This window comes from Marmota monax, unplaced genomic scaffold (genome assembly GCF_021218885.2).
Source record: "Marmota monax isolate L192 unplaced genomic scaffold, Marmota_monax_Labrador192_F-V1.1 WCK01_AAM20220418_F8-fsc00031, whole genome shotgun sequence".
Lineage (NCBI taxonomy): Eukaryota > Metazoa > Chordata > Mammalia > Rodentia > Sciuridae > Marmota > Marmota monax.
Genome location: NW_026695197.1, coordinates 6,729,143 through 6,746,674, shown reverse-complemented (window position 1 = coordinate 6,746,674; position 17,532 = coordinate 6,729,143). Strand labels below are relative to the sequence as shown.

The following is a 17,532-nucleotide window of genomic DNA, read 5'->3' as shown; positions in this document are numbered from 1 at the left end:
CAGCCTTAAAGTACCTTCGTTCTTACAAACATCAAAAGTGACCAATCTTCTGACTTAGCGTGAGAAAAGGCAACAGGATCATTAATTCTAAAAGCCTAGTTAGTTAAAAAGATCAGATGTTCACTGGGGATTTCCAGGCACGTGCGCCAAAGCCCAGGACACCGCCTGGCTGACACCTTCCCGCCCGATTGAATAAACTGTTCCGAGCTCCGCCTTTTAGACTCAACCGAGAGAAGTCAGCGAAAGCTGTGGAGTCCAGACCAGGTTTTCAAGCATCAAGACGGAAGTAATAACAAGCCGGAAGTTCCAGAGCCAGCCCCGGGAAAGGGGGAGGGGGGAGCAGGAGAAAGACTGGGTAGGATGGCGGCTCAAATTCCAATTGTGGCAGCCACTTCCATCCCCGGGATAGCCCGGAACAGCAAGAAAAGGCCAGCTAGCCCTTCCTACAACGGCAGCAGCGGAGGGGGCTACGGAGCCAGTAAAAAGAAAAAGGTATCCACCTCTGGCTTTGCGCAGGTACGCTGGCACTCTCCTACTCTGCGCGTGCGCGGTGCCGAGAAGGACAGAGCGCATGCGCACGGCCGGCGGGGCGGAGCGTGTGCACGAGCGCGTGCGCAGTGTCGGGCTGGGATGGTGCCAGCTGAAGTAAATGCTGGTTGAAGTAGATGCTGGTTGGTGGTGTAAATGAGCATTTCCCCCCCACCCCACCCCTCTAAGTTTTAACGCTTCGGCTTTGGTTAGATTCACCACCCACCTTGTATTGTGAGGGGAGAAGAGGAGATGAGTGGTTGTTACAGATTTAGGACAAGGACCGCCCATCCCCATCGAGGTCGCATTTTGAGCGGGGCGCATGACTTAGAACCTGAGTGTCTTTGAAAAGTAGCGGGTCTCCCCTTGGTTCATCCTACTACATTGGCTGAGTGTCTGAGGTGCAGAGCGCCTTGTCCTACATGGGGGAACATAGAAATGCATTGATAACGTATAGTTTCCCTCATTTAGGAAATTTTTAATTTCTGCGTTATGATACCAGAGCAGAGACAGGCTGGCCTCTTGAAACATCCTTTGTGTTTTCAAACATAATATAAATTAAATCACACAGAATATTCTTTAGTGTCCCTCTAGGTTCCTTTGTAGAAAAGTCTTTTTGAGACTTTTTTGTTGTGTGGAAAAGTCTTTATGAGACTTAAGTAAATCTGACATCTTGTACAAACATTTACTGGTGGACATTTGAGTTAATTTAACTGGGATTCCAGGCGTGCTCCACTTGTGCATATTCTTTATTGGAGACTTTTCTGAGATATATCGTGGAATACTTTCTCCCAATATGCCTATTATTTTGATATTCAATTATGCCAGGACCAAGGAATGTAGTCAGTACATTTTGGAGGAATGATTCTTTTAACCCCCAAAGTAGCATTGGTCAACTCCCACCATAACAAGCTTCAGAGAATGACCAAATGACTTCAGGATGCTGGAAATTCCAATAGCCCAAAGTAGTGGAAATTACAATTCTGGTGGCCTTAGAATACTCACTGAAAGGAAGGGCCTCCAAAGTACTCCCTGAGGACTTTCTTTGTCTTAGCAGCACCCTCTGGAGAGGCTGGAAAGAGCAGGACATTTCCTGGCATAGTGAATTCTTTTTTTTCTTGACTCTCCTCTTCCCAGCTGGTGTTTAAAGAAATGTAGTAACCAATTACTGCTTCCAGCCTCAGCATCCATCCCACGAAGAAGGAAAACAACTTGGCTTCTGTCTCTGGCAATAAGTCTTAAATTTTTGTCCTGCTCTAATTCCCTGATCCACAGCCATTAGCACAGTACTTCCTTGAGTACTGCCTGGAATTTTTCTAGAGGTGATCCTCATCTGTGTTCCTTGCTCAGCCTTTCTGTTATATTTCAGTTCAATTCAGTCAGCAAGTGTTTATGGTATTGTGTTTCTGTTTTGGCCCCAGAAGTATGCTTAAAGATATTTCAAAGTATTATATCCTGTTCCCTCCCTTCCAAAAATCTCTCAGAAAAAGAGAATGACAGATATATATTAGCTTTCTGTTGTTGCTGTTATGAATTACCACAAATTAAGTATCTTAAATAACTCATAGGATGAGAAGGTCAACCCACAGAAAAACCACTGTCTGAGAATGGAGTGTTCAGGAGAAAAGAAAAGCTTTATTCAGTGGCCAAAAAATGAGGAAGAGGGAGCTTTGCTCACAAATCAGCTTCTGGACTCTAGCATCAGGTTGAAGATTACAGATATAGGATAGGAATGGTGAGGGAGAGACTAATAAAGGGGAGGAATATTCATGTCTTCTCTGGGACTAGGTAGTGATCATCCAGGAACTTGCATGCTACCTTCTTTCACTCATTCCATGAACTGGTGTGTCTGGGCGTGGCAGCTGGCAGGTGTCTTTAGCTTTAAGTAGGGAGAAACTAGGCAGGTAGGTCTTGTCATATTAATCCTATATTATAGTTTGGGACAAAACATTTCTCGAATGTTTAACAGGTTTACTTGTGGAGCTGATTAGAATCTGACCCAAAAATTAATGAAACAAAGGAGATAGACATAATATGAAGATAGAGATGCCAACATTCAGTCACCCATGGGACATCTGTAGGCCCAAGTGAAGAGTTAGTGCTTTCAGCAAAAGTGGTCTTCAGTTCCCTAAAGAGAAATGTAGGCAATGTTATCATCATAACCCACATGCCAGAGATATTATCTACAACAAAGCTAGTGGAAGACTAATAATTTATACCTAGCTCTGTGACCTCCAAAATTAGTAATTTTCAAGTCAATAAATAGCAAGTGAAGCTAGAGGGTTTATTTAGGCTTTCTTTGGTAACACATTCATTAGCTCATGGTTCTGTAGATCAGAAGTTCTAACATAATATGACTGGTTGGTTCTCTGCTCTGGGTATTACAAAGCTGAAATCCAAATGTTGATTGGGCTTTCTTTTCTAAAGGTCCTGGGGAAGAAAACAGTCAGCCTCATTCAGATTGTTGGCAGAATTCAGTTATTTGGAGGTAGTAGGGCTGTGGGTCCCTATCTCCTTGCTGGCAATCAGCTGCTGCCCATATTCCTGGGCACACGGCCTCTTCCATTTCCCAACTGGCTATGGAAAATCTCCCTTTAGTCAGTCCTTCTCGAGCTTCAAATATCTCTGACTTCTCTTACCTCTGGATTTAGATTTAAAGGATTTATGTGATTAGGACAAGCCTACTTAGATAATATCCTTTGTTTAAGATCAGCTAATTTGGGACCTTAATTGCATCTGCAAATCTCCTTCACCACAGTAACTAGATAAGGGTTACTTCACCACAGTAACTTGAATAACTGGGAGAAGGTGCTTATACACCTGGGACCATGCTACAATTCTACCTATCACCTACATGGGGGAATATAATAATTTCTAACCTTGAGCCCAAGTTGATTATATATAACTTCCATCTTAGTATTTTACTGTGGCAGGACAGAGGAAGATGGGACTTTTGACAGTAGTAAAGGAGAGGTGGGGAGGCAAATGGGCTTGAGATTGACTGAGGGGTGGTGGGTTTGAATGAGGAAGGCATTCCTGGCCCAAGGTTTCATCAGTGGGGAGGTGAGTGTTTTTATATAAATGACTTTCTTAAGTTAAAAGGGATTTTACAGATCTTTCAGCACCTAAATTTCCCTACATCAATAATTTTAACTATTGTTTTCTTAAAAGCAAAATGTATAAAACGTCCATGAGACTTAAAATTTTACAAAAGATTTTTACTTAAGAGATTATTACAGTGTTTTTAGAGATTGTTGAAAAAATTCAATATTGTGGATTCGTGGATTTTTTTTTTAATATCATGGATTCTTAAGACAAGTTTTACTTTCCAGAAATGTGCATATGGTTTCTAAAGTAAAATTAAGTGCATAGTTGAAATTTAAAGATGTTTGTAAATTTAAATGCTTAGAAGTTCTCAGGATTTGAAGAGAATGTTTTTGGTCTAGTAGTATTGTGAGCAAAGCATTTATAGATGTTTTCCTCTACATCAAACTTAGGAAATAGTTTAATAGTACAAAAACAATTTTGTTTTATTATGCCATCAAGGTGGGTCTTTATCCAGTTCAGCAGAAATTATTATTAAGTGTTTATACTTGTTAAATTTTGTAAATTGTCTTAGAATTACAATGCTGTATTTGGATTTATATTCTCAATGTAACTAATGTGGCTATTGATTAATAATGTTATGAGAGTACGGTCTTCCATTCATTCTGGTTATTATACTTTGAAAAAGATTACTGGACTGGTGGGATGGGGAACAGATATTGTGTTAAAATAAAAGAAATAGTGATAAATAATAGTAATTAATGTTTGAGCATTTACTATGTGATAGACACTGTTCTAAGCTCTTTCTAAGCAATGTCATTTAATTCTCAAACTAACTTTATGTGGGTTGTTATTCTCATTTTACAGATCAAAAGATTAAGGGGAAATAAATAAAAAGTAAATAATTTGCCCACTTCCACATACTAATAAGTGGTAAGAGTCAGGGTTCAAACCCAAGTAGGCTGTCCAGAGTTCACATTCTTTTTTTAATTGCCTTTCTTTATCACTCTAGGTTGGAAGATGGAATTAGATTTCTGTTCTAACAAACTCCATGAGGCAGAAAAATTATTTTGGAGAGGGTATTTCTGCCTTCTTATAGGGCATTTAAACACCCTATTCTAGTTGTTAAATTTTTCTGAGAAATCTAATTGACCTACAGATTGAGTGTTACTTGGTCGACTTTTGATTTATAATGGTTAATAAGCATTTAATAAAGCATCTTAAGTTGAGGCTGCTATTGCTGCTCGAGAAGAATAATGCAGAGTGCAGATGACTAGGGGCGTAGAGATGATGATAGACTCTTTTGTAATTGGAGGCAGCCAGAGAATGCTAGACTGACTTGATTTATTCATTTAAAAAATAATCATTCTATCCCAACTTTTAAAAAGTTATGGTAATCTTAAATCATGTTACTCTTTCTAGGTGTAGTATTTGTATTTTATTTGGTGTATGACATTCTGTATCCTGTTTTTCACTTAGGATTATTTGTGAACATTTCTCTGTATTGACAGTCATCTCAGTCAGTCTAATAGACTTTTAAGATTATCTGACTTCACTGTGTCCTAAGGAATTAATTTCTCTTTTTTAACTGACTTTATTGAATATCAAGGTTTTATCTTGCATTTTTGCTATAGTAACTCTGCAGTTTAAGACTTATCCTTTTTTTAAAAATCTGGGATACTAGATATATCTTGTATTTGCTTTTTCAATGATAAGACAAAAAGACATTTGTCTCCTTTTTTTTGTAACCACAGACAGAAAGCCCAAGTTATCCTGAAGTCTGTGTCTGAGTCATGCAGGCTGCTGTCTGGTGAGAAGAAGCTATTTATTTGGGCTGTGTAGTTGGGCAGTGATGGGCTGAGACCCTAGGCCTTGCTGACTTCAGTGTCTTAGCAACAGACATGTGCTTCTTTAATAGCAGTCCAGGTTTCTCTTCTCTGGCGCTTACATCAGCTCTTTTAGTGCTGCAAAGAGAGAACAGCCCTTAGTGTTAGGCGTTACTTCCTCTCCTCAGCTTAGGGCATTTGTGTCTCTGGACAGTTCACCTCATAAAAATCTCTTAGTGTTAATAGTGCTTTCATAATATGGAAACTATACATCATTTTAAATGTTGTTTTAATGCATCTGAGCCCCAGAGACTTGGACTTCCCTTTGGCTAAGGTATCTCCCTCTCATCTGCTTGGCTGAGGTGAAGGGGAAGGAAGGTGAAGGTGGAGTAACGTGGGGGTGGGAGTAAGGTTGAGGAGGAAAGACAAGCAGAAAACCAGTCTGAACTTCCTGTGGGGATTTATCTGGTTAGAGAGTCAAGAAAGCCCCCCACTATTTTCAGAGGCAAGATCCACTCTGGAATTGTATGGCTCAGTTCTGTTCAGGTGGTTTCCTTTCTCAGCTGCTTCTTCAGCTTGACTTCTCAGGGGATTCAGGCCTGCTGAATGGAAGAGCAGAGGATGGAGCAGGCCCTCCAAGAGGAAGAATCTGTTTGAAAAAAATCCATGCACATCATCTTCATTTCCCTCTTGACTCTCTAGCTTGGGGCTTGGAACTTAGACTTCCGGCCTGTCTTTTAGAAGCCACCCTTCTCTTACTGTCAGCTATGCACTTGTCTGATTATATGACCTCTCCCCTGGCAGGACTTCCAGATTATCTAGCCTACATTGACTTGCTGAGTGCCTGCTTTTCATAGTGGCTTCTGGAGAAGTCCCCTACCCTAATCCCACACTGTTGCCCCTGGTCTGCCTTGAGACAAAGAACTAATGTCAAAAGAATCTGCATTCCTTCCCCTTCACTGAGCACTTAACACCTTTGAGCTTCCTTGCTGGGAATCAGGGGAGAAAAATAAACAGAAAGGGAGAGGTGCAGTCTCGGAGCATTTCCGGAGTAGAATAAAAGTCAGTTGCACTCCCTGAGGCTGGGGCTCTGGGAGCTGGACATGCTCTTGTGGATGGTTCTGTAAACACTGTCCAAGGTCTTGGGGCCCTGTTTTTCTCTTTTGAATTTCCTCTTTGCTTATTTAGCAGTTCAGTTTGTTTGTTTTTCTCAGATGGAAACAGTATCATATTAATAGTCATATTCTTTATGGAAATCTCAAACTATTAATAAAGTTGAAATTTGAGGTGTATCTGGCCCCAGGAAATCTTTTTTAATTCTGCCCATTTTCCCTCTAAGTTGCCCCTACCTGTCTTGGGTATCTAATATGATACCCACTGGGTAGTTCTTAGAGTTGTCTGTCTGTCTCAAGTTCTTAGGATTTTTGTTTTTCTCTTTTTCTTAAATTTAGACCACCCAGTAGGCCTGGCCTCCTGACAATGCAGGGGCATTGGCCTGTTTCCTGCTGAGTAGTCCCGTGGAGCACCCTTATGAAGAGTTGGATTCCTTGGGAGAATGATCTCTTTCCTTCTAAAACTGGCAGGTTTCCTTAGATCTATTCCCATCATGTCCTTTTCAGTCAGTACCCTGGACTTTCTCCTTTGTCCCTAGATTACAACCTCTAAAAAGAGTGATTTCAGTGTGAATTTCCTAAAACAAAAGATTTTGTATAATGACAGGTAAGACTGGTTTGAGTGAGGATGAAGGGAGGGGCCATTCAGACAGGGGGGATGGAATACAGGTTCCAGATTCCTTGGCTGGAGCCCTAGCCCACCCAGAAACCCCAAAGAGGAATCTGGGGAAAGACTGGTCAGAGAACTGTTGTAACAGAGTGAATGTTCCTTGTTTTCCCCACTCTTCTTTCCTCTTACAGATCCCATTGAGAGGTCAGGGAAGTACGCATACGCACACGTCCAGAGACGTAACTTCTCATGAAGTTAAACATGCACTTACCAAAAAACACAACCACTCCATTCCAAAGTATTTACCCAAGAGAAAGGAAAATATTACAGCAGCTTTATTTGGAGTAACTTGGCACTGAAAATAAACCAAATGTTCATCAACAGGAAAATGAATAAATACTTTTTAGTATGTCTATATAGTGGAATTCTCCTCTGCTGAATAGTACTAGGCAAATACATTGAAACAAACTGCTGATCCATACATATATCAACTTGTATAGGTCTCAAAAACTTTATGCTAAGCTAAAGAAGTATATGCTGTCAGACTCCATTTATATGAAGTTCTAGAACAGGTATAAGTACTGTAGAAATCAGAGTAGTGGTTGCCCTGGGGCTAAAAGGTATTGACGAGGAAGGGACATGAGAGAACTTTGTGGGATGATGGTAGTGTTCCGTATTTTTTTTTTTTTTTTTTTTTTTTTTTTACATTTTAATTTTTATTGTGGGTTGTTCAAAACATTACAAATTTCTTGACATATCATATTCCACACTTTGATTCTAGTGGGTTATGAACTCCCACCTTCACCCCATACACAGATTGCAGATTCACATCAGTTACACATCCATTGATTTACAGTGTTCCGTATTTTGATAGCAGTTTGAATTACACCAGTATAAACATTTAGCAAGCCATGAAACATACACTTAAAATCTGTGTATTTTACTATATGTAAATTTATCTTGTTTTTTAAAAAGTTGAATTGTAGTCTGGAAAGATTGGAAATTGCCTCTGAAATCAGATATAACCTTATTTTGGCTATTTCTAATTTGTTATCAGCTTAAAGATTTCTTGTTTTAAAGCATATCAGCCTGCTTGTCTGAATACTGTCTGGCTGTAGCCAGCTGACCTGTGGCACTCCAGCTTCCTCTTCATTTTCCGTCCTCAGAATGCCCATGTCCTGTTGTGTCCTTATGCATGCTGGCTCCTGCGTAGGTTCTCTGATGACTAAACTCTTAAGGTGCTAAGCCTTTTTGCCTTAATGTTTTAAGACACAGCTGATAAGAGAAGCAGGAGTTGGGACTGTGTGGTATCATAGAAATGGTGGGGTTTTTAGAATTGGCTTGATCTGGGTTTGAATCCAAAGGTAGAGTACTGTGTGGCCTTGACTCCATCCTTCTGAGCCTAGGTTTACTTTTTTTTCAAAGTGGGAATGATACCACTTCCTTTGTAGCTGTTGTCGGAATCAAATGAGTCAGCTTGGGTCGGATAGCCATCCTGAGCTTGGCACTAAGAGGAACTAGAAAACATGGCAGCTGCAGGTCCTACCCTCTTTCCTGCTCCCCATTAGGCAGGGTCTCCTCTGGGGCAGACGACCTGCTAGAGTGCTAGTTGCAGTTTTTCCTTGTATGTCCCCCCTTGTTGAGAGCAGAAGTGGTGAATCCTGCTAGAAGAAACTGACTTCAAACAATTCTTACTATGTTTTAAGGGTGTCAGCATGGAAGCCGTGAATGAAAATAAAATGGTGTCCTCTGAGTTTAGCACAGGACCAGTGGAAAAAGCTGGAAAACCTTTGCCGTTTAAGGATCCTAACTTTGTGGTAAGTTTCTAAGGCATTATATTCATAAACAAACAAACAAACAAAAAACAATCACACGTTGGCTACTGATCATGCTGGGCCTGCAGCTTTGGTGGCTCTGGTGTCCCCATCTTGAGTCTAAGTTGCAACCTTTTCCCCATGGGCTGTTATGGGAGCGAAGGGGCAGGATAAGAAGGATCCGTCCTGTGGATCTTCTACTTTGCCAGACCCTAAGAACTTTGGTACCTTTGTGGAATTCATTAAAGGATAACATTTTGAGGGTGGGTCATTCCCATGATGATTGCTTCCCTTCCCTTTTTATTGGTCTTACATTAGTTTCAGGTAAGGCTTGAAATATTTAACTGAAAGAAGAGTGTTCCTCATTAGTTTCTTAAATAAATCTAAGTGTTGTGCTATGAAGTAGAAATGGGCACTTTTTCTTTCATTCTTGAGGGATATAGTAACATGTTGACTCAAAGATTTGGATTACACTCTTAAGTTTATTTTTTATGAATGAGTTTTGTAAATACAGTGTTACTAGTGTCACAAATATTTTGGTAGTTTTTTTCCATTTTATTTTGTAATCTTCATAGGACCAAAAAAAGAGAGAGATTTCCAGAAGGCTTGCCATGCCACAATTGAGACTTACTCAAGTTTTCCAGGATTACTAGTAATTTGGAAGGCAGAGACTTGCCCTCAGAAGGGAGTTTAGAGATTTAGTCATGAGATTAAATCTAACTTTGTAGTAAATTTATTTTAAGGTGATCAAGTCATGAGTGAATTCTGCAAAGTTAGACCCAATAAAAGATTTGATTTTGTGTGTGCATATAAAAACATAACCTTTTATTTCTATTCTATCACCAGCTAACTCGTACATTTTGACAGTCCAAATTTTCATTTGTTCAAATTAAAATGAGAGTATACAATGAAGTACTTTTTAAAAAGGTCTCAGGGTACAAATTATTGGTGATAGAATGAAAGGTACTTAACAGTTATGATAGCATAAATGTCAGATTCTCATAGTAGTCTCCGTTGATTTTTGTTTTTTCCAACCCATGCTTTTAACTTGAGCACTCTGGCCATGGTGGTGCAGTAGCTGGCAAGAAGAACAGAACCTGGAAGAACCTGAAACAAATTCTCGCTGCTGAAAGGGCATTGCCGTGGCAACTGAATGATCCTAACTGTGAGCTGTCTAGAGTCTTCCATGTGATTATAATGCTCAGACTAGGAACTTCCTTACGACAGACCTGTGTTATTTTATTGTGTTTGCATTATTGTAGGAAATTGTTTTTAGCTTGAAAATTTTATAGTGGCATTGATCTAGGAATATTATGTGTGTATTACCTGTGAACTGTGTCTGTGTTGAACCTGTTTGTGTTGTCTTAGGTTAGGGTTAGTGTCATTATTAACATTTCAGTTTGAGAGAGAGGTCCTGCTATGATAATATTGATGTTTCTATTAGACAAATTCTTATTTAAAAGTCTACTCTTAAAATTTATTTCAAAGAACAAGGTAGCCCAAGTATAATGCTAGATTTAGGAGATTCCAACAACCAGCTTAAAGTCCAACTCTTTTGCACTCTTAAGCTAGCATCTTTGAATGTGAATACTTTCTGCTGCAGTATGTTTAAATTTATATAAAACACTGTTAGATGTTCTATTGAAATTCATTGTAAAATGCAGGTTCATTGATCACTACACCTCCTGTCTTGCTGTATGACTTTCATGGGGGTGACTCAGATGGATGACAAATAAGCTAGTCAGTCATCTAGGTGTGGACATGCATGAGTCTGGGTGCTCAGATCCAGTTAGTGGGTTATTTGACATTTCATCACCATCAACCCATGGAGCCTGAGATTGTGAAAGTAGCTTGTGGGCAGATGAATTTTCCAGCAATTCTGCTGGAATAGAGGGTCCCTGGTGACAAGGCAGGGCTAGATCCAAACCCTGTACTTGGTCTGTAACATACTATACTATTTTTCTAAGACTCCTCTCTTATTTGCTTGGTTAATCCACCTAATCCATAATCATAAAGGAAAATTTCAGGAATATTATCAAATGTTATTTACAGTGGTGGGGGGAGGGAGAGAAAGAGAGGAATGGAATTAGAATGTTTTAAGGCAAGTTTAGTCATCTCTTTTTTTCACCCCCTCAGACTTTAGTATTGATGCTCCTCCATCCTTTAAACCAGCCAAGAAGTATTCTGATGTTTCGGGTCTTCTTGTGAGTATAATTATATCTCTATTTATTATAACATTAAATTGAAGAAGATTTCAGAGTAATGTCCAGACTGTGTTCAATATCCACCACCAATGATTCCACCTACAGCCCAGGTACTATGAATAGGTAATAGGTTTGTGCAAGGCATCCATTCTGCAATCTGGGACAGCTATGTGGGCATCCCAGAGGGAGGATTGTTCTAGAAATCAGGAGACGTGAGTTTTACTTCCTTTTTCTTGGATAGTTAACTATTTGGAACAATATGAAAGAAACAATTACCTTTTTAACTGCCAAAGTTTCAAAAACCTGCATTTTAGATGATTATACTTAAAACAAAATATTTAGGGCTGAAGGTGTAGGTCAGTCATAGAATGATGGCCTCACATGCTTTAGACCCTGGGTTTGATCTCTAGCATTGGGGGAAAAAAAAAAAAGTAAATGTTTCCACAGAAGCACTGTGATTTCCAAACTTAAGCACCAGACCCCCCTTTTTTTTTCTCCAAATAAAATCATAAGATAATCCATATATCTAAAAGGGCTAGAGTCCTTCTTAGCCATTGAGGTCTCCTGGTCCTTTTCCTCCTCCCTACCCCCATCCTGATGACCCCCTCAAGTGCTTCTATGGAACAAAGTTTGGGAACCACTAGTGGAGCTGGAAGTAGGAATTGATGACCCCCTCAAGTGCTTCTATGGAACAAAGTTTGGGAACCACTAGTGGAGCTGGAAGTAGGAATTGGGGAAGTGGGAATTGGGCAAGTTACTGAAACTCAGAAACTGAAAAGAGCCCTATTTCCTTATTTGCAGAATGTAGAGCAAGTGGGGTACTTGTAAAGACATCTTCCCCTCACCTTCTTAATCTGTTTTTCATATCTTATGAATTTGTAAGATGGGCTTTTTCTCATAACTATAGAAATAAAACCTGCTGTTTTTTAAACCTGTCTCTTAAATCCTTATATTTTAATGAAAATGTGTGATCCCCAAATTCTATAACAAATTGACCAAATTAGTTTATATACATTATATAAAGAAGAATTGTCTCCTTCTTATATCCTTTTTTGGGGGAATTGCCTTTTTATATATATCCTTCTTTATTCCTGATCATTTTCATTGTTCCAAACTCATTTTCATTTGTTTGCCATTAGTGCTGTATATGCTATAGTTTGGATATAATTTGTCCCCCAAAAGTTCATGTACTGTAAAGCTTGGTCTCCAGTGTGGCTTGAGCTCCTGCTTCCTGCCTGGTAGTCAGGAAATGGTCATGGCAGAGGGAGTTGGTATGATCCTAGATCTCATCTTATAGGCTTCTTTTTTTTAAATAGGCTTCTTCTTTTTTTTTTTTTTTTCAGCCACTGTAATCTTGTACTGCCTCTTATCTCTTTCTCAAAAATAGCTGCTTCATATTTTTTTAACCATCTTAATAGTTGTTTGTGGCAGGAGAACTAGTCTGGCACCAGTTATTCTGTTATGGCCCAAAGTGGAAATCTCTTGCTGTGTCAATTCAAGCTTTTGGAAGCCAGACCCCTTAGAATGTCAGCTTTATCCTCACCATTTTGGGCAGTTCATTTACTAGTATAATGATTTTCACCTGTTAGGAGGTATGAGCGCTATTTTGAGAAACATTATTCCAGGTCTCTTTTTGCCATTGGTGAAGTCTTGCTGTGTTACACAGTACTTAAAACCTCTTCCCCCACTTCTTTGTGAGAATTAAAACATTCTGGATATACAAAAAAATCAAATCATTGAAAGACAGTTCCATAGGAAAATGGGCAAAAGAATAAGAATTAGAAATTATAGTAGAAGAATGTAGATGACTAATAAGTAAGCATTTGTCTGGTAATTATAAAAAGGACTCATTCTACAGGGAAGAAATTAAAGACTTTTTTTTTTTTTCCCCCTGTACTGGAGATTGAACCCAAGGATGCTTTACCATTGATTCACATCCTCAGCCCTTTTTATTTATTTTTTTATTTTAAGTCAGGGTCTCACTGAGTTGCTTAGGACCTTGCTAAGTTACTAAAGCTGGTCTGGAACTTGCAATCCTCCTTCTACCTTCCCAAGTTGTGTGCCACTATGCCTGGCAAGAAATTAAGATGTTTGATTACATATTTTGGCCCCAACATAAGGAAGTGGATATTCTCATACATTGCTGTTTTCAGGTGGGAATGTGCATTAATACAGCTTCTTGAAATGACAATTTGGCATTTCTCTTATAACAGAAAAGCAAATGAATAATCCAGCAATTTGTCTTCTAGGCAGTTGTCTAGAGAAATAGGTGCACAAGGAGCTTTATGCAGAAATACTTATGGAAACTGTGTTAGCAAAATGTTGGAAACAACAGAAAGCTCTATCACAGCGTATATTGTCACATTGTTCTGTGAGCTTGATGCATATCAACATGCTTAAAGTTCTAGAATGCAAAACAGCATAAGCAGCTTGTTGCTGTTACATAAAAATCAGCATACAGTGTGCACTTCTGCAGCATATATGCCAAAATTAGAATGATATAGAGATGATTAGCACAGCCCCTGTGCAAGGATGACATGCAAATTCACGAAGTGTTCCATTTTTTAAATTCTTATTTTTTACTATGCCAAGTTTAGTTTTTCTTCCATAGGATTTCATACAAAACAGGAATAAGCAAATTATGGCCTACATGGCAGATTTATTTATTTTTTATTTTACTGTGGTCCATGAGTATCTTTGTTGTTATTGGTTATAATTTCTTTATAGTTGTTGTGTGGTTCTTAGTATTCATGTGACTTAAACTGTGTCTTTAAGTAGCATTATACCATTTTATATATAAGAACCTTGTAGGGGTATACTTGTGTTTATTTCTTTCCAGTACCATGCTTGTTGTATACTTTACTCCTACATGTTATAAACCCCACAAAAACTTGTTATTATCTTGCTCCAAGTGGTCAACACATTTTTAAAGAATTTGAAAATAAGAAAAAATAAATCTTTACTCATCCACAAAAATAACACATTCACAAAAAAATACATGTTGACTAATTTCTCTGTTGTTTATGTGTTAAGGGTATAAATAAAAACTTCTGGAAGAGTGCCCACCTAGCGGTGGTTTCCTCCGGGGAAAGCAAGGACTTGTGGGTGGAAGGCAATGGTAAAGGGAGACTTTAGTCTTACTTGTACTGTTTTATTTTTTTTTCCAGAGGAGAACATGGTTCACTTATTATTTGTATAATTTAAAGTTACATAATTAAAAACTAAAGCCTAACTCATATTTACAGTGACACACCTGTCCTCAGCCAGCCACATGACTGTTTCCTCTGCACTTGGGCATGGCAAGAAGACATGTGGAAGTCACATCTGTGTTTAGCCCTCATTACAAAGCTATGGAAAATGTTAAGACTCTAGGTGAGATGGGGAAGCTGTGAGCACTGCCTGTAACTCTTTGCTTGTCACCCTGCAGCAAGGGGGACTAAAGCTGATTGCCATTTAGGAACATGACCTCTGTTTGTTGCATCCAGGCTCAAGGGACAGGATGCAGAGGCAGGTAGACTATGGAGATGAGCTTCCTCACTTGTTCATCTCTGGGGTGTTACCTGGCATCCTTCCTTGTGTTCAAAATGCAGGATGCTGACTCCTGGGTCAGGCCCATACTGTTCTAGTTTTTGTCGGTGCCACAGGATCTCCGTATCCCACATTGTTTCTTCAGCAGCCTTCTTGGCAGTAAGGTCTGAACTTGGGTAGCTTAACTAACACAGATCGGTGTAAGGAGAGAGGCATCCATGCAGTGGAGCCAAACTGAGGCCAGCTCATATATGGAGGCCAGGTGGTCCTCACCAGATGACATGCCTGCACCCTGCTCAGAGCTTCAGATAGATTAACTATCTGACAGGGGAAGACTAACTGCCTCAGGGCCATGAGCCCTCGAAAGAGACTTGTCACTGTTTTTCTAATTAAGTTTTCCCTTATAGTACTATCATTAAAGGAAATGTAGTACAGAAAGGCACTATTTAGATCAAGCAAGAGGATCAAAGTTTTATTTGATATAGAGCTTTAATTAATCTTTACTTTTTGGGAATACATCCCACTTTCCTGACACACAGCAGCTAAATACTGTAGGGAGATGCCAGGTGGCAGGAGTGAGAACATGAGAAACCTATGACTCAGTTCCTTTCGGCTTGTTGCCTCTTCTCTGAAGTCTTCCCCCTCATCAAGCCACAAAATTACTAAGAGTCTAGGTCCATACACACATGACAGCAGTGGAGCAGACAGTCCACCCTTGAATAATTGGACATTATCTGTCTAGACTTTAATGCCATCTTTTATAATTTTTTAAATGGAGCTTAAAATTACTCATTTTTAAAATAAAATCTATAGAAGCCATGCTCTTTGAGATATATAGTAAGCAAATTATTTTGTCTGCTTGCACATGGGAAAAACAGACTGAAAGAGAATTTTGATATGTCTAGGAAACAAGTACTCTTTTCTTTTGTGATGGTCCTGTGATGGTCCTTTTGTGATGGTTTCTTTGTTTGTCATTCATTCAGTCAGTCATTCAGTATATAACCACTGATGGCTCCCTGTGCTCTCTGCATTGCACAGGAACTGGTCTACAATGATAAGCCAGCCAGCTTACTTCTACCTTGTGGAGCCTCACAGCCTAAACCTTAATCAGAGAGTATGTAAATAGTAGACTTCAAAGCAGCAGAGATAAGCATTGCCCAGGAGAGCTCCACAGTGCTATGAATATGACCCTCTGCAGAGGCACTGATAAACCTTCCTTGAAGCTGTGACTCACCTTCAAGTGGCAGGAGGGATGAGGGTCCAGCAAGCATGGGAGCAGCGCCTGCCTTGAGGAGCACAGACCTGGGGCACTTACTGGAAGGGGTGGGTGTTGGAAGGCAGGGTTGATGACCATCATGAATTCAGTTTTGGAATTGTTGCTTGCAGCCCTTGAGGGACCAAGAAGAAGGGTCCTAGAATAGGATGTGGTTGTTCTTTCTGTCTGTTCCCTGAAGTGTTTCTCAAGTCTGAGGAGATTAATGAGTCTTTGCCAAAGTGAGCAATGTAGTGTTCTTGGTGACAGTAAAACATAATGCAGATATATTTTGCTTTTTGTAAAGTAGAAAAAAATGTTAAAACTTGTGCTTGAACTTGAAACACCACAACCAAAAACTTTGTCCTTCACTGTGCCCATATCTCACGCAGGCCAACTACACAGACCCCCAGAGCAAGCTGCGGTTCAGTACTATTGAAGAATTTTCCTATATTAGGAGGCTGCCATCTGATGTCATCACTGGCTACCTGGCTCTAAGGAAGGCCACGAGCATTGTTCCCTGAGCCTGAGCAGTGGAGATGAAGTGGGAACTGTTTCAAAGGCAGACTTTGGGCTCATGATTTTGTTTCATGGAAACAAACTCATTCTGCTGTCAATCTCAAAATGTCAATGCTGTGCCTTGGAAAGAATGTTTGGCTTTAATTTAAGGGTTTTTAAAATTTTTTTATTTCTCTGTTTTCCCTCCAAGTGTGATATTTCCTGTTGAATGAAATTATATTTCAGTTGTTGCCTCAAGTAAAATTGTTTGACAAGAAAATACAATAAAATTGTGCTTTTAATTTAACCCAAGTAAGTTCCATATTTTTATTTCTAAGCTGTGAACTCTTGTCTAACATTTAAAGACTCTGCAGTGAATCCACAACAGATCTGAATTATTCTTGATCCCAGTGACTCTCCTTTTAGAGCACATTACCCTTTCTCTTGGATTAGAATGATTGGAAGATTGGAAGAAGTCCAAAATTTGGAATGAAGAAGAAAGAGCTGTGTGCCCCATCCTGTCACACTGGACCAGTCCTTTGCCCTGTGCCTCAGCCTCTCCTTGTCCCCGGATACATGGGAACCAACACTGATGCTCCCTGTCTAAGAATAATCTTGTCTTGGTGGAGGATGCTGCCCCTTGGGCTGCAGCCTGCTCCAGGAAGTTGGCATGTGCTTCCCTGTTCTACAAGGAGAGGAAACATTTCCTTGGACCGGGAAAAGGAGTCTGGAGACATGCCTGGCTTTGCTGAGCCCTATTGCCAGTTGTCATATTTCTGTAGGATAGGTGGTAGTACCAGGCCTTGGATCTTCTGGGCCAGGGCCGCCTCTACTTTAGAGGATTGGACACCCAGATGTCCTTTCTGGGGACAGCCCCTCCTACAACCCACCCCAGGCATAGAGAAAAGAAAAAACAAAGCCTCATCAACTGGGAGAGCAACCTGCTAGCTGGTAGCAACTACCGAAAACTTGACTTTCCTCCTACCAGGTACTTTAGCCCCAATGCCCTTCAGTACCTTCTCACAGTGGTACTCTTCCCCATAACAAGAGACCTAGGTGACTAGGAAAGGAGGGAGCTTTCCTCAGTCCATGGTCACCAAGCATTTGAGCCTCTG

The 17,532-nt window shown here is 39.9% G+C and overlaps 1 protein-coding gene and 1 non-coding gene across 3 annotated transcripts; both read left to right on the top strand.

Annotated features, from left to right (window-relative positions):
• Nucleotides 1-289: 289 nt before the first annotated feature.
• On the top strand, nucleotides 290-16,724 carry Ino80c (INO80 complex subunit C). 2 transcript variants are annotated; one of them, XM_046428449.2, is made up of 5 exons: nucleotides 290-492; nucleotides 8,828-8,938; nucleotides 9,989-10,100; nucleotides 11,072-11,139; nucleotides 16,312-16,724. In XM_046428449.2, exons 1-5 carry the CDS (start codon nucleotides 361-363, stop codon nucleotides 16,441-16,443), a joined length of 555 nt encoding a protein of 184 aa, XP_046284405.1. In that variant the 5' UTR covers nucleotides 290-360; the 3' UTR covers nucleotides 16,444-16,724. The 2 variants fall into 2 exon arrangements, with proteins under 2 accessions (XP_046284405.1, XP_046284404.1); XM_046428448.2 differs by having other exon boundaries at nucleotides 290-516.
• Nucleotides 13,602-13,706, top strand: LOC124082030 (U6 spliceosomal RNA). The gene has a single exon (XR_006848235.1). It is a non-coding gene; the product is annotated as a U6 spliceosomal RNA (small nuclear RNA).
• Nucleotides 16,725-17,532: the final 808 nt, after the last annotated feature.